This window comes from Pelobates fuscus, chromosome 2 (assembly GCF_036172605.1).
Source record: "Pelobates fuscus isolate aPelFus1 chromosome 2, aPelFus1.pri, whole genome shotgun sequence".
In the NCBI taxonomy this organism is placed as follows: domain Eukaryota; kingdom Metazoa; phylum Chordata; class Amphibia; order Anura; family Pelobatidae; genus Pelobates; species Pelobates fuscus.
Genome location: NC_086318.1, coordinates 257,232,941 through 257,250,031, shown reverse-complemented (window position 1 = coordinate 257,250,031; position 17,091 = coordinate 257,232,941). Strand labels below are relative to the sequence as shown.

The 17,091-nt window shown below is 43.7% G+C and overlaps 1 protein-coding gene across 1 annotated transcript in view; it reads left to right on the top strand.

The window, feature by feature from the left end:
- Window positions 1-303: 303 nt before the first annotated feature.
- The window catches only part of LOC134586284 (scavenger receptor cysteine-rich domain-containing group B protein-like), a 114,110-nt gene continuing 97,322 nt past the window's right edge, over window positions 304-17,091 (top strand). Inside the window, exon 1 of the mRNA XM_063441771.1 lies at window positions 304-403. Within this exon, the coding sequence (XP_063297841.1) occupies window positions 304-403 (100 nt within the window). The remainder of the gene's footprint in view (window positions 404-17,091) is intronic.

Below are 17,091 nucleotides of genomic sequence, written 5' to 3'. Positions count from 1 at the left end.
ATTTTTGGCATGAACGGCATTGGCCTGCTATTATAGCAAATGCTTATATATAAGTACATGAGAACCCACGAATGCCGTTCGTATGCTTCCCATACGAATGAAAATAAATGTAGTACATGAATGAAGCAGACTAAAAACCTTATTTAACAGAATGGACAAACACACGAAATGGAAATTAAATGAATGAGACTAATGTATGATAAAAAGTGTTCATATAACCAAACTATTTGCAGTTTGCCTGTTCGTATGATGACTGTGTTCATTTTTTCTAATACTCACGAAATTGCACAAAAAGCAATTTAGATGGTTGTGTTTGAAAAGACTGACGAAGGCTGGGAAATGACATCAGAGTCTTTGAGAACCAGAAGTAGAACAGAGGAACCTCCGAAATCGGCGACGACAGGTAAGCAGGGGTTACTGGGTTTAAATAGGACCAATAATCCCTCCCACAATTTCAGGCATATGCCTTCCACATATATATATAATAAAAGTATATAGTGTAATAAAAAGTGTAATAAAAGTGGGCCTACCTTAGAGGGTGTTTGTTAATAGAGGGAGTGGTGGGTGGGGTGACATGCCAGACCAGTAACGGTAAGGTGGGAGTGAATTGGCAGCCCTTTTAAAGGGAATCCAAGCCCCTCCCACAACTACAGGCCAAGCCTTCAAATTTGTAGTCGGGGCAATATAGCCGTATACAGAAATCTAGCATATAATAGATATGGTGGGATATAGATATGTGGTGTGCCGGAAACGACAAAGCATATATATATATATATATATATATAAAACAAGGAGTGTGGCTGCACTCACATGAACATGCATAAATGGGGTGCTGCTGGGGGCCAAATTATACAATACACAAGATCCAGCACACTCACCTATCCACTAAACAGCAACTTCAATGTTGAAAGATTTAAAAAAAAAATGTTTAAACACCTAATCTACGCAAAAATAATGGGGGTTTAGTTACATTATATGATCATACATTGCATAAGCCTGCCACAACGTCCATGTACCCCATCTTTGGCAGGTCCTACTCTAACAGCCTAACGTCTGCTCTTATGAGATTAACCCACTTACTTGGGGGGGAAAAAAATCCATCTGGGGCTCCCTGCAGTACAAGGCTAAATAGGGCCCTGGGATGAGGCACCTGTGACAGGGAGGGGTGCAAAACCAAGGAGTTGGCTAGACTCCCAAATATATATATATATGAAACAAGGGGGTGTGGCTGCACTCACCTGAACATGCATAAATGGGGTGCTGCTGGGTGCCAAATTATACAATACACAAGATCCAGCGCACTCACCTATCCACTAAACAGCAAATTCAATGCCCATTATTTTTGCCTAGATTCGGTGTTTAAAAAAAAAAAAAAAAAAAAAAATTAAATCTTTTAAAATTGAAGTTGCTGTTAAGTGGATAGGCTGTACACTTACTACTTTACATTGTAGCAGAGTGTAATTTTTTTCAGTATTGTCACATGGAAAGATATAATAAAATATTTACAAAAATATTTACAAAAATATGAGGGGTGTACTCACTTTTGTGAGATACTGTATATATATCCTTCCACCTATGCCTACCCTGTGGTGATTGAAGCGTGTGGTTAGAACAGTTTAACCACTAGCCTGACACCACCTCCTAGATATGGTGGCGATTCTAAGACCTGTCAAGGGTTCATAAACCAGATAGAGTTCCATTTTGGAACGTCTCCCAGGTCTTTTCCCACTGAAAGGTCCAAAGTCGGGTTCTTAATGGACCAGTTAACCGACAAGGCCTTGGAATGGGCTAATCCCGTTATGGGAGGCAAACAAGGACTTGTTTTATGATTACAAGACCTTTGTAAGAGCGTCCTGTAAAGTGTTTGATCCACCTGGCAGAGAGAAGAGTGCAGCTAAATGTGTTATGAGGATTAGGCAGGGAAGCAGATCCATAGCGGATTATGCGATTAGTTTACGCACTCTTGGAATGGACAAATAGTGGTTTAACTTCTGCATTCATGGAGGGGGTTAATGATAACATTGGATGAGGTGTCAGCCAGAGACCTTCCAGTCCTTCTAGAAGACCTTATCAATTATCAAATCGACAGTGATAATTGACTAAGGGAAAGAGCCCAACAGAAGACTCGTGTTAGATGTCCTACTGTTAGTGTAACCCCTAGTGCCTCAGTTCCTGATGTTCCTCCTTCTTCAGATACTGAGCCCATGCAACTAGGATTACCAAATTGTTTAGAAACAGTATAGGAGAAAGGCGGGGCTATGCCTATATTGTGGCCAGAAGGGGCATATTAGATTGACTTGTCCAGTGCGTCCGGAAAACTATCGCACCTAAGGTTGCTCAGGGGACCAACCTTAGGTGTGGTGACAGACCGTCTGGCACCCCGACCAGGTACCTCCATCAGTCGCCGCTTCCTAGTATTTGCGAGCACCATAAGCACTGCACTGGGACACCATAACTACTGTAAACCCCACAAAGCGCCGCAGCTTGGTTCGGGTCTCGCTGTCATCCAACAACCCTGGATCCAAGACCAGGATCCAGCTTCCAGTGAGTAGACCTCTCCTAGTCCAGAGGACAGCTCTTACAAGAGCAATCGTTGTGATCCAAGGGAGTATAGTGATTATAACAATCTACAGATTGAATATAGCTCTCCAATCCCTCAAACATGAGCCAAGACTTCATGTAGGGGTAAACTGTTCTGTTTATTGGCAGCCACAACTGGCCTTTTATGACCGTCCCCATGCAAGGTGTACTCCCCCTGGACCTGAGAGTAGCCTACAGTAAAAACATACACACAATTGCATTGGCTCTCAGGTCCAAGACATTGCCATACAAAACAAGACAATCCCTCCCCTATGCCTGGGAGATAATTGAGTCAGGAACTGAACTAACTTAATTATCTCCAGGCACAAAAAACACAACTTTTAACAATACCCCGAATGTACCCCCAAAACCCATGGAAACTCCACAAAAGTTACAACCCCCAATCTGGGTGACCAACATATCCAAAAATCACCCAGACCGGTTAAGAGGTTCGGGATTTCCATGGAAGTCATCATTTTGACTGATAATGTACATGGTACTATGCCCAAAACAGTTCCAGGGAATCAGGGCTAATGATCGGTCTCTCTGTCTAGAGTGCAAAAATACATAACTCACATGAACAGAGCCTTTTAAAGTGCATTGGGCAAGGTATATTGCAGGGCACATAGTCCTGCGGCAAGAGGCTGGCCAGCAAGCCCCTCCAAGAACCCATGAGGAGGTTCAGTTCATCACAGGTGTGACATCAGAATCCCCTTTAAAAGACTATTCTCCCCACCCCCTCCACTCCGCCACGGCCACCGCTACCCTGACCCAATTCGAACAAGACTGCTTACACACCCCGATACGCAAAGGCCAAATCTCCTTCATCTACCTCCAACTAAACTCCTCCTCCCCGACAGAAGCACTCGCATACACCAAAGCGTGGGAAAGGGACATCGGCCCCCCCAATGACCCGTCAGACTGGTCGGCAATATGGGAAGCAACTGCATCCCTAACCATATGCGTTAACCATAGGGAACAGGCCTATAAAACGCTCCTCCGATGGTACCTAATGCCCCTACGGATGAAACAAATAAAATGCTCGACCACGGACGATTGCTGGAAGGGCTGTGGGTCGCAGGGCACCTACATACACGCCTGGTGGCACTGCCCACACATCGCACAACTCTGGACGAAAGTCGCAGACCTAGCATCAGCTCTCCTTCACACTTAGATCCATCTTGACGCGTGGGTCTGGTTACTATCCAAACCCCACCCCCCCCTATTTAGGGCACAAAACAAACTACTTGCCAAAATCGCCTTGGCCACGCGGCGTACAATTGCCGAACAATGGGGCAACAAAAACATTCCCACCATGGACACAGCTATTAAGAAAATAGAGGAAGCCAGGGAAATGGACAATCTCTCGGCCCTACTTCACGACACAACCCACCACCACAACAAAATATGGGACCCCTGGATCATATATAGGCTGACCCACCCCTAAACTTTCCCAACTCCTACAGACATCAGCCGCCCTACTCCTCTACGACCCCTCCAAGATACCACCTCTCCGACCTCCCCTAACCCCCTCACCCCCCACCGACCCCCCATACATCTTCGCCAGACCACTGGCAATCGACCCACCAATGTTATTCCCAACCTCACACAACTGATGATTCTCAAATGGAAACAAGGGTACCACGCCCCCCCCACGACACTGACCCCTCACTACCCGAAACTTTCAATGGGCCAACACCCCCACGCCCCTCTCCCCATAACTCTCACCACAAGGCCCACACCGTCCTGGACGGGCTCCTGTGCCGAAACGGCCACCACAGATCAATGACTCTGACAGCTCATGGCCCACTCACAGCGACCAACCCCGCACCAAACCGTGAGAAACCGGTCTCATGAAGACCACAGAGATCCACGAACGGACACGCAACCCCCCCATCTCCCAACTACCCTACCCACCTCTGTTACCCCCCCAGACACATAGGGTACTAACCTAAAGACACAATCACTGAGTGACAGCCCACCCCCATGACACCCTCAAGACCAACAGACAATGTCAGCTAAAGAGACCATCATTAAAGTACATCTTATACGCGAGCCATGGTTATCCCAGTCTCTTTCTCCCCGGCTCAGAAAAGCCAAATCCTTACTCACTCAAATATGTGAATTGTACTTGTACCCTTCCCCTCTTTTTTATTCTGTACCCCACATTAACAGTTGAAAACTTGAAAATAAAGAATTTTGAAAAAAAAAGACTATTCTCCCCATCACCTTAACTTGGGGTGAGAAGTCTATAGACGTTTTAGTGCTCATAGATTCTGGAGCAGCTGACAGAAAGACCCATTTACCACTCCTAAGAAAGAAGTAGACACCATTGACTGTTGAGGCCATAGATGGTAGACCTTTATATTCTCCATTGATCACCCATGAGACAGAACAGTTCAGTATGCATTCTGGTATGTTACACACAGATGATTTGTGTTTTCAGGTGATCACTTCCCCTTCTTCATCAATAGTAATGGGTTACAAACAGTTCTCAACAATGGTTTACCTTGTAAACTAATGAAGTGTTTGATCAAAAAGAAGTCAATTTTTTGGATTATGTCATCTTGGCCTCTGGATTCAGGATGGATCCCAAGAAGTCATCAGCCGCTGTTGAGTGGCTTCTTTCCTCAGGGATTAAAACCTATCCAAAGGCTCATAGGGTTCGCCAATTATTATAGAAGGTTTATAAAAAAAATTCTACCATTATCCCCTAATAATGTGGCTATCAAGAATCACACTAAGAAGGCTATGAACCACTATGTTTGGCCTCCTGAGGCAATGGAAGCCTTTGAGAGCCTGAAACAAGCTTTTGTTTATGCTCATTTCCTCAGACATCCTGACCCTTCACTTCCTTTTGTATTTTAAGTACATGCTTCTGAGGTAGGAGTAGGAGCTATTCTTTCCCAGCGCTTGTCCCCTGACCAGCCTTTGCACCCATGTGGTTTCTTTTCTAGAAAACTCCTGCAGGCAGAACGGAACTATAGAGAAGTATTGGCCATTATCATAGCCTTAAAGGAGTGGAGACATCTCCTAGAGGGTTCCCAAGATCCTATCATGGTATTGACCGATCACAAGAACCTCTTGTACCTTGGAGATCTAAATTGCTAAATTCCAGGCAGGCTAGATGGTCTCTCTTCTTGTCCAAATTTAATTTTATAATCACTTAGACCTGGACCACGCAATGTCAAAGTCCAGGCAATTCGATGTGAGTGAAGAGGAAAAGTGTTTTGTCATTCCCCCAGAAAGAATCGTGGCTACAATGGTTCTTTCCGTGTCCTCTTTATTGTTAAGTCGCTTCATAGCTATTCAATATAAGTCCCCTGAAGACAAGCCTAGTGATAAACTGTTTGTTACCCCTACTGTCAGGCAGGAAGTTATGTACTTATGTCATGACAGCAAAACCACCAGACATCCAGGTATAAGCAAGACCACCAACCTTGTAACTTGTGACTTCTGGTGGCCTTCACTAATGAAGCATATAAAGGACTATGTGCTTGCTTGTGACAATTGTGCAGCCAACAAGACCATTCGCCGGGTACCATGTGGATTGCTCCAACTTTTACCCACTAAACCCTGGTCCAACTTGCCTATCAAATTTTTTTGTAGAACTACTCCCTTCCAGTGGTCATACTGTCATTCTCATGGTTGTAGTTAGATTTTCTAATATGGCTTATTTCATACCCCTGAGAAAACACCTTCCCCCCTAATCAGAATTGGCTTTTCTGGATTTTCACCAGGGAGGTATACCGTCTCCACGGCATACCGCAACAAATTGTATCTGACAGAGGTAGTCAGTTTGTCTCTCGCTTCTGGAGGGCCTTTTGCTCAGAGATGGGTATTTAATTGTCCTTTTCCTCTGCTTACCATCCTCAGACTAATGGAGCTGTTGAACATGCCAACCAGTCTCTTGAGCAGTACATACATAGTTTCGTTTCTCATCCCAAGATGATTGGGCTGAGGTTGCTCGCAATAACGCTAGTTTTTAGGTAGTCTATGGCCAGCATCCTGTTGTTCTTCTGATTGCATTCTCCTCACAGGGAATGCCAGCTCTGGATGAACACATGGCTGTTTCTTGTAATACAACAAGGCTGCTCAGAGACAAAGGTTACAGGCTTATAGGAAGGAGCTGCATGACGATGCCTATGTAATTGGGGATAGGGTTTGGCTGTCTACCTGAAATATCCGTCTCCGTGTACCATAAATTAAGTTTGCTCCTCGTTTCATTGGTCCTTTCCACATCCTGCGCATAGTGAATCCTGTATCGTATGCTCTGGACTTGCCTCATTCCATGCGTACAGGGCCGCCACCAGACATTTTGGGGCCCCTGACAAAGCACACGGTCTGGGCCCCTCGGGCGCCCCCCCCGCCCGGCCGGCCTCCCCCCGCAATGAATGCAGTGGGTGTTAGTGTAATGAATGCAGTGTGTGTCAGTGCAATGAATGCCGTGTGTGTGTGTCAGTGTAGTGAATGCAGTGTGTGTGTGTCAGTGTAGTGGATGCAGTGTGTGTGTCAGTGCAGTGGATGCAGTGTGTGGGTTAGTGTAGTGGATGCAGTGTGTGTGTCAGTGTAATGGATGCAGTGTGTGTGTCAGTGTAGTGGATGCAGTGTGTGTGTCAGTGTAGTGGATGCAGTGTGTGTGTTAGTGTAGTGGATGCAGTGTGTGTGTCAGTGTAGTGGATGCAGTGTGTGTGACAGTGTAGTGGATGCAGTGTGTGTGTCAGTGTAATAGATGCAGTGTGTGTGTGTTAGTGTAGTGGATGCAGTGTGTGTGTCAGTGTAGTGGATGCAGTGTGTGTGTCAGTGTAGTGGATGCAGTGTGTGTGTCAGTGTAGTGGATGCAGTGTATGTTAGTGTAATTAATGCAGTGGGTGTGTCAGTGTAGTGAATGCAGTGTGTGTGTCAGTGTAGTGGATGCAGTGTGTGTGTCAGTGTAGTGGATGCAGTGTGTGTGTCAGTGTAGTGGATGCAGTGTGTGTGTCAGTGTAATAGATGCAGTGTGTGTGTGTCAGTGTAGTTGATGCAGTGTGTGTGTCAGTGTAGTGGATGCAGTGTGTGTGTCAGTGTAGTGGATACAGTGTGTGTTAGTGTAATGAATGCAGTGTGTGTGTCAGTGTAGTGAATGCAGTGTGTGTGTGTCAGTGTAGTGGATGCAGTGTGTGTGTCAGTGTAGTGAATGCAGTGTGTGTGTCAGTGTAGTGAATGCAGTGTGTGTGTCAGTGTAGTGGATGCAGTGTGTGTGTTAGTGTAGTGGATGCAGTGTGTGTGTCAGTGTAATGGATGCAGTGTGTGTGTCAGTGTAGTGGATGCAGTGTGCATGTTAGTGTAGTGGATGCAGTGTGTGTGTCAGTGTAGTGGATGCAGTGTGTGTGACAGTGTAGTGGATGCAGTGTGTGTGTGAGTGTAATGGATGCAGTGTGTGTGTGTCAGTGTAGTGTATGCAGTGTGTGTGTGTCAGTGTAATGGATGCAGTGTGTGTGTCAGTGTAGTGGATGCAGTGTGTGTGTCAGTGTAGTGAATGCAGTGTGTGTGTCAGTGTGTGTGCCAGTGTAGTGAATGCAGTGTGTGTGTCAGTGTAGTGGATGCAGTGTGTGTGTGTGTGTTTAGTAGTGTATGCATATAAATGTAATGTTATTCCCCCCTCTCTGTTTCTTACCTGGTTCAGGGAGGGGGGGGGGGATTCTTTGATCCCTGGTGGTCCGGTCCAGTGCCATTGTGGGGCGCCCCGGCTCCCTATACTTGCAGAGGGGGCCCAGCGGACTGTAGCTGTACTTTACAGCATTTCCTCACGTCTCGCGGGAGTTAGAGAGCAGGAAATGCTGTAAAGTACAGCTACAGTCCGCTGGGCCCCCTCTGTAAGTATAGGGAGCCGGGGGCCCGTGGCTGCACCTATATATAGCGATCATCGCTCTATATAGGTGCAGAGAGTAATTGTGGGGCCCTGGACTGCCAAAGCAGTCCGGGCCCCCCAGGACCGCCGGGCCCGTGACAACCGTCATGGTTGTCACCCCCTGATGGCGGCTCTGCATGCGTATGCCTAATGTTTTCCATACCTTCCTGTTGAAACCGCTGATCTGTAATCAGTTTACTGGACCTTACACTTCTCCAGCTCCTGTATCGGTTGTGGGGGTGGGGGTAGTCTCCAGTAACTGGTCCATTGGAAGAGGTATGGTCCTGAGGAACGTTCCTGGGTCCCTTGGGCTGATATTCATGCTCCTAGGTTGGTCCGTTCCTTTCATCGCAGTCACCTGGACAAAACCGACTTTGTATTTTACTTGGGATTTCTGGTATCCTGACCCCGGCTTTGTCTTGACTCTAAGTATTCCGGTTATTCCTGTCCTTGATTTATTTTTGTCCCTGATTCTTGTTGTTTAGTTACGTTGAGTCCGGCCATTCTAAGGCTCAGTACTATGTCTTCGGACCTTTTGTGGTTTCCTCTTTTCTGCGTGTTGGGTTACGACTCCTGAGACATATATATAATGTGTATATATTGTGATCCTTTATAGCAATTAGCATGGTCATCTAGGGTACAAACATGCACAGTCTTTTAAAGTAACACACACCCTGTTCCAAATTATTATGCAAATTCTATTCACAAAGATTAAATATTTTGTTTTTCAGTTTAACTCATGGATAATATTGTGTCTCAGGGCTCTTTTGATCACTGAAAACAATTTCGGATACCTGTGATAATTAGATTGCCAGGTGAGCCCAATTTAAGGAAAAACTACTAAAGGAGGGTGTTCCACATTATTAAGCAGAGCACCATTTTCATGCAATATGGGGAAGAAAAAGGCTCTCTCTGCTGCCGAAAAGAGTGAAATAGTTCAATGCCTTGGACGAGGGATGAAAACATTAGATATTTCACGAAAACGTAAGTGTCATCATCGCACTATTAAGAGATTTGTGGCTGATTCAGAGCACAGAGGGGTTTGTGTAGATAAAGGCACATTGAGGAAGATTTCTGCCAGAGCCATGCATCGAATCAAGAGAGCAGCTGCTAAAATACCATTACATAGCATCAAACAGATATTTGTCTTGCAACTGTGCATAAACCTTTTATTCGGCCACCACTAACCAATCCTCACAAGCAGAAACGGCTGCATTGGGCAGAAAAAATCATGAAGACTAATTTTCAAACAGTCCTGTTCACTGATGAGTGCCATGCAACCCTGGATGGTCCAGATGGATGGAGTAGTGGATGGTTGGTAGACGGCCACCCTATTCCAACAAGGCTGCGACGTCAGCAAGGCAGTGGTGGGCCAGAATCATGTTTTGGGCCGGAATAATGGGAAGAGAGCTGGTCGGCCCCTTTAGGGTCCCTGAAGGCATAAAGATGACCTCTGCAAAGTATGTGGAGTTTCTGACTGACCACTTTCTTCCCTGGTACAGAAGGAAGAACTATGCTTTCTGTAATAAAATTATCTTCATGCATGACAATGCACCATCTCATGCTGCAAAGAATACCTCTGCATCAATGGCTGCTATGGGGATAAGAGGAGAGAAAGTCATGGTGTGGCCTCCATCCTCCCCTGACCTCAATCCTATTGAGAACCTTTGGAGCATCCTCAAGCAAAAGATCTATGAGGGTGGGAGGCAGTTTACATCCAAACAGCAGCTCTGGGAGGCTATTCTGACATCTTGCAAACAAATTCAAGCAGAAACTGTCCAAAAACTCACAAGTTCAATGGATGCAAGACTTTTCAAGCTACTATCAAATAAGGGGTCCTATGTTAAAATGTAACGTGACCTGTTAAAATGTTTAAAAAGTTAAAATGTTGTTATAAGTTTGATTGAAATAGCTTTTTATTTCAGTAAATATGCTGCAAACACAACAAATGACAATTTTCAGTTCTTTACAACCTATAAAGTGTTTTGAAACTCACTGTGCGTAATAAGTTGGAACAGTGCATTGTATGTTTTTTATGTTTAAAACAAATGCTGTTATCATTAGGGGGTTTGTTCAATAAAATTTAAATTGTACTCTTAATAGTTAATAACATGAGAATTATGCTGACTGTTATTTACATCAATTATTTAGGTAAATGAGAAAAATATAATTTGCATAATAATTTGAAACAGGGTGTAAATCCAGGCACTTTATTAATCACCACGGAGACAGCAGCAAATGAAAGAAACAATAATATAACAGAAATACCTGTAAACAAAATCCTAGCTCGTCTGAGCGCTTCCTAACATCAAATTCCTTATCTCTCAAGGGTTACACTATAACAAAAAAAATACAGGTTTCACCAACCTAGTGTCTTTTCAACTCTTTGCACTCCAGTTCTCAGTCAGCCTGCTCCTTCCAGTCCTCCAAAAATCTAACTGTACCTGCCTAGCAGGGAGCGGTTTATTCCCACTGCTGCAGATGATTACCTGCAGCTGAGCAATGGGTTGGAGACAGTCCAAAACCCTGGCCTGGGCCTTATTTCTCTCAGTTGTGTAAAAACTGAGGAGTGGAGCTCCGACCTGCCCTACTCTCTGAATGCTCCACCCCAGGTGTCCATATCTAAACATTAATTTAAGTTATAAACACAACACATACTCCCCTGGGATTAAATGTCATATGCTTCTCTGAACAATATAGTGGAAATATTAACTCTACCAGAGGACTGGGAGTTTGAGGGTTCTTTTTTTTTATTATTATTATTATTTTTTTTTTTTGAGGCGCTAGGGGTCCTTTCCAAATTCGACCTATTCCTTAAATAAGAAAATATGGTGATGTTCTTCATGAAAACCCATTAATTTGTAGAAAAATAAAATAGGATGAGAAAAGAGTTCCATACAAGATTGTGGATTTTCCAAATAGTTGTCCATAATTGTCTTTGATGTTTTTCCCTTTATTTTTTTTTTTTTAAATTCTTTATTTTTGAGTGCAGGGTTAGATACAGTTGTACACATTGACTTGTTTACTACTACATACCGTGTTATACATTTGGCACAGGCAGTCAAGAGGTACTGCACTTTTTTTTTTTTTTTTTAAAACAAGATAGGAACGTAGATAATACAGGATATAGCATAATTGTGATGTACAAAGTTTAAACAGTTGAGTGTCATTTTAGGCTAGCTTGTCTAGTTTCTTGATGTTTTAGCTGTAACTGGCTCCGACATTGACATTTAAATGGTTAGTACTATGTCTTAACGCTGTATGAGAAGTTAAGTAGCTAGAAGATACATATGCTGGAACCGAGAAGGAGTTAAACTAAGATGATTACTGCAAATTTCAATAACAGTTAAACAGTAGGAACAGGCTGGGTCACATAATGCAGTATAACATCGGCTTAAGGTGTATTATTAGGCTGCAAACAGACTAGCTCTATTAGGTAAGCTAATTAAGCAACATGCTGTAATTCAAATATTAATATTTCAATCATTCGCCTGTCACAGGGAGGTCAAGGCTTGACAAATTAAAAGTAAAGATTAAAGATTTGGCGGGACATAGTCCTCAATGGCTGCGCAGATGTGATATCATGTTCGCGGTCCAGGCCACCGTGCGGCAGCGCGAGTCAGTGGGCATCAGCCTACACCTGTGGTCGGCTCTGGCAGGACACATACCGGAAAGTCCCATGGGGCCTTAGCTCCGCAGATCATGGTTGTCGCTCTCCGGTGAGCAGCTGTACCGTGAAAGGTAAGATGTGCGCCCGGTTGGTCGCTGTCTCTTGGAGCTTGTGTGCAGCTTGTGTGGGAGGCCGGCTCATCATCCGCGTTCTCTCGGGTGTTGGGGTCTGGGTGTTCGCCCATGCGGAATGGCGCCGCTTGGTAGGTTGCAGACGTCCCTGGGCGAGGAGCGGTTCTGGGGTGAAGGGTGCTCCCCTTCTGGTTTACCCGGGAGCTGGCGCCTGGGAGATGCATTGATTTTTCTTGCCGTTTGGGTGCCTGGCGTAGCCACCGTCGGGTAGCTGCTCTGGGTGCCGCTGGCGGGTGTCTGTTTAAGTGGAGGCGGATCTTAGGGCGTATCCACGCCGCTGCTAGTTTCATTGCCGTCTTGAAGGTCTGGTCTTTAGTGTGGAGTGCCGACCAGAGGCTCGCGCCAAGCCGGTCGAAGAACTCCAGAGTGTGTACTGGCGGTTTGATGCGGGCTCTCCCCTTCGCGGGCCGCGTCTGAGCCGCCATCTTGGGTGGGCCCATGCATTGCCGCCTCTCTGCTGAGTGTGTCGCTTGGTTGGGGGTGACCGTCCCCAGCGAGGACCGGGATAACCCCCGCCGGTCCATGGGGGGGAGTAGCAGGGCCGTGTGTGTGTCTCGAATCGGAGCGGATCCCTTGCCGGGTGATCGGCCGCCTCCCCCATGCTGCAGGCTCCGCTCCATTGTAGGCCGCATGGCCGGTCCAGGCTTCACCAGGTTGGATCGGTGCCGGACTGGTATCGCCTTGATCCCTGCGTGGTGCTGCATCTTGCTCCAAGCACCTTAATTTGCTAGACCCTGTGGTTTGGGCAGGATTAGTGGATTCGTTTCTGCTGGTGCTGGAGGATTCAGGATGCACGTCCGGCCATCTTGGCTGTCAGGCCCCGCCCCCCGACAGAAACGGTCTTTTAAACATTCCATCCGCATCGCTCTCGTCCAGGGGTCCTGCCCTCCTGGGTGGTGTGTGTATTCCTCATTTTCGGATCCTCTACCAGAGGCAGTGGCGTACTAAGGGGGGGGCGGGGGGGGCGGTCCGCCCCGGGTGCCATCCAGTAGGGGGGTGCCACACCCTGTCCCTCCTGCTGGTCGTCCTCTCCCTCGCGGCTCCGGCGCTCAGTCTTTCCCTTTATTTTTAAAGATAATTACCTCATATCCATTTTTTTTGACAGAAATGTTAAAAGTAGGCCTAAAATGGTAAACTATCAAGAGTTATTTTCACTTCACTTATTAACACATAGTATTATTAACAGTTTTAGTAATCTGAATCTGACCTTTAAATTGATTTATTACCATTCACTTAATCCACATGATGACCAAAGCAAACCCCAGTGTATTTAGCCATATGAATCATAATTTATATATGAAGGCTTATGTAAAGTTCAGTGTTAGACATTAACAATGGAAATCATTGATCCAATATAAATTCCTTTTTTTGTTGTTTTAAATCAATATGTAACAATTACCTTTACATAGTCTCCTTTTTGTTAAGGGAAAGTTTGACGTTCAAACTACTAATCAAAATTGATTAATAGACATATGATATATATATATATATATATATATATATATATATATATATATATAGCTTCCCCTATTTTCTTCATATGTTCTTCAAATGGGGACCATTCACAGGACACTTTGCCGTCTATTTCTCATAGGATCAGTGCTCTCTTTAGGTAATTTGTAAATGGGTATCATATAACCAAAGACGAGTATAGAATTTTATAAAAAGGTGTTTTAATATTTATAGTACTTCGGTATATGGCATAGCAACTGTTTGCTAATATTATGTGACTGTATATATTATCTGCTTTAGAGTGTTGATGGTACATTCAGGACCAAGATTTGTAGTGTTGCAAAGTGTAAAAGATCAAATGTGTACTTGCTGTGTTTGTGCGACACCAGAGGACAAAAGAGGGGAACAGCCTAGGTTGTGTATATGTGTGTGTGTGTGTTTGGGAAGGCTACCTGTGGTGATCTGTGCTTGTGTGAGGAGGCGAGTGGGGGGATGCTGCTTGGGTGGAGCATGGACACAGCTTGTATAGTTGGGTGAGTGTGAATAAAGCTGATAGTGGTGTAGTTATATGTCTGGATAGGAACTGTATTGTGTGTGTGGATATGACTGTAGTGAGTGTGTTGGAGGATTGGAGTTGTATTGTGTGTTTTGGGGGCAGGAGTTGTGATGTATGTTGATAGAGAATGTAGTGTGTGCAAGGGGTTTAGGGGCTGTAGTGTGTGGAGAGATGGGTACTATAGTATATATTTGTGTGTATGGATAGAGTCTGCAGTGTTTGGGGGATATAGTTGCTGTATTGTGGGGTATGGTGTTGTGGTGTGTGCATGTGCAATTTTAAATTCAATTTGAGTTAACGATTTACTTTAGCCATATATTTTGTAGTATTAATATATACACTGATCAGCCATAAACTTAAAACCACTGACAGGTGAAGTGAATAACAATGATATCATTATAATGGAACCTGTCAAGGGGTGGGATATAACAGGCAGCAAGTAAACAGTTCTTGAATTTCATGTGTTGGAAACAGGATAGATGGGCAAGTGAAAAGATCTGAGTGACTATGACATGAGTCAGATAGTGATGGCTAGATGTCTGGATCAGAGCATCTCCAAAGTGGCAAGTTTTGTCTGGTGTTCTCGGTATGCAGTGTTTACTACCTACCAAAAGTGGTGCAAGGAAGGAGAACTGGTGAACTGGAATCAGAGTCATAGGTGCCCAATGATCATAGATGCATGTGGGGAACGAAGGCTAGCCCATCTGTTATGATCACAAAGAGCTACTGTAGCTCAAATTGCTGAATAATTGCTGGCCATGATAGAAAGATGTGAAAACACACAGTGCATTGCAGTTTACTGTATATGGGGTGTGTAGCCGCAGGACAGTCAGAATGCCCATGATTACCCATCGCCATAGTGCCTTCAATGAGGACGTGAGTGTCAAACCATGGAGCAATAGAAGAAGTTTGCTTGATCTAATGAATCATGTTTTCTTTTAAATCAGGTGGATGGCCGGGTGAGTGTGCACCATTTATTTGGGGAAAAGATGGCAGCAGGAGGCACTATGTGCAGAAGGCAAACTGGCAAAGGCAGTGTTATGCTTTGGGCAATGTTATGCTGGGAGACCTCGGATCTTGGCATTCATGTTGATGTTACTTTGAAATTAAATATTATTATTATTTTATTATTTATATAGCGCCATCAGATTCCGTAGCGCTGTACAATGTACCATCTACCTAGAAATTGTTGTATACCATGTGCACCCCGTTATGTTAATGGTGTTCCTGGATGGCAGTGGTCTCTTTCAGCAGGATAATATTTTGGCTTATAAATTCCCCCGAACAACATCCAATTGAGTATCTGTGGTATGTGCTGAAACAACAAATCTGATCCGATGAGACCCCACCTCTACAGTTAATGCCTTGGTATCAGTTTTTATGTTCAGATGTCTTGTGGAGACCATGACTTGATGCATCAGAGAGAGCTGTTTTGGCAGCACAAGGGGGGGGGGGGGGGGGGGGGGAGGGGGGCTACATGTTATTAGGCAGGTGGCTTAACTGTTGTGACTGATCAATGTAGTATGTAGTAAAAATTTGCTAGACAATAAATCCAATTAAATCTGTGCAAACACAGAAAAGAGATGTCAGAAAATTCCCTCATATATATATATATATATATATATATATATATATATATATATATATATATATATATATATATATATATTAACTTTAAAATGCTGGTCAAAATTATTTACACAGGTGCCTCATCCCAGGGCGCTATTTAGCCTTGTACTGCAGAGAGCCCCAGGAGGAAGTATTTCCCAAGTAAGTGGATTGATCTCATAAGAGCAGACATTAGGCTGTTAGAGTAGGAGCTGCCAAAGATGGGGTACATTGACATTGTGGCCGGCGTATGCAATGTATGATCATATAATGTAGCTAAACCCCCATTATTTTTGCAGAGATTAGGTGGTTTAAAAAAAAAAAAAAAAAAAACTAATAAAATCTGTCAACATTGAAGTTGCTGTTTAGTGGATAGGTAAGTGTGCTGGATCTTGTGTATTATATACATATATATATATACATATACATATATATATATATATATACATATACATATATATATATATATATATATATATAGCCAGCCTTTTACATTTATTCAACTTAGAAGCAAAGTTACATGAAATGTTATCTGAAAGAAAAAGTTTTTCAAAATTGTAAAGAGCTGCAGAATAAGTTGGCGTTATATAAATACTAAAAATAACAGGAATGTAGAAAAAGTGTTCTCTCTTTACAATAAAACTCTTATTAGTGCATGACCACATGCAACAAAACTGCCAAACTAACACAGTTTAATTTAGTGTGTACTATTTATGTTAATATTTATTATAATTTATTTTTACTGTGTTTGTGATGTTTTGCCCTTAAATTAACAATCCTGGCAAGTCACAGTGAATAAGCCTGAGAGTTCCTAAAATATGATTATACATGTAAAAATGCTTAGAGAGAGAGAGAAAGAGAGAGAGAGAGAGATAGAGAGATAGGTGATCCATCTCATACACTGCACTATGTCTTAAAATAATACTTGGAGGTCTGCCTTCATCCAAAACGTAAATGGACAAACTAGGCATCTCAGTAATCCCTGGGCATCCTCCTCTGGTAATCTCTCAAACCATTGATTACAATAATGAAGATCCAATGTAATGTTTTAAAAAGGAGAGCTATCACTATTTTCTAATAATAAGGAAATGCTGGATGCCATTATAATTTCTCTTTAGTAGTGGTTGTCTTGTGTATTAGTTAATATTTAGAGGCCACCAGTTGAAAAGAAAATTGTATTATATGGCACATTTCATAGTGTTCT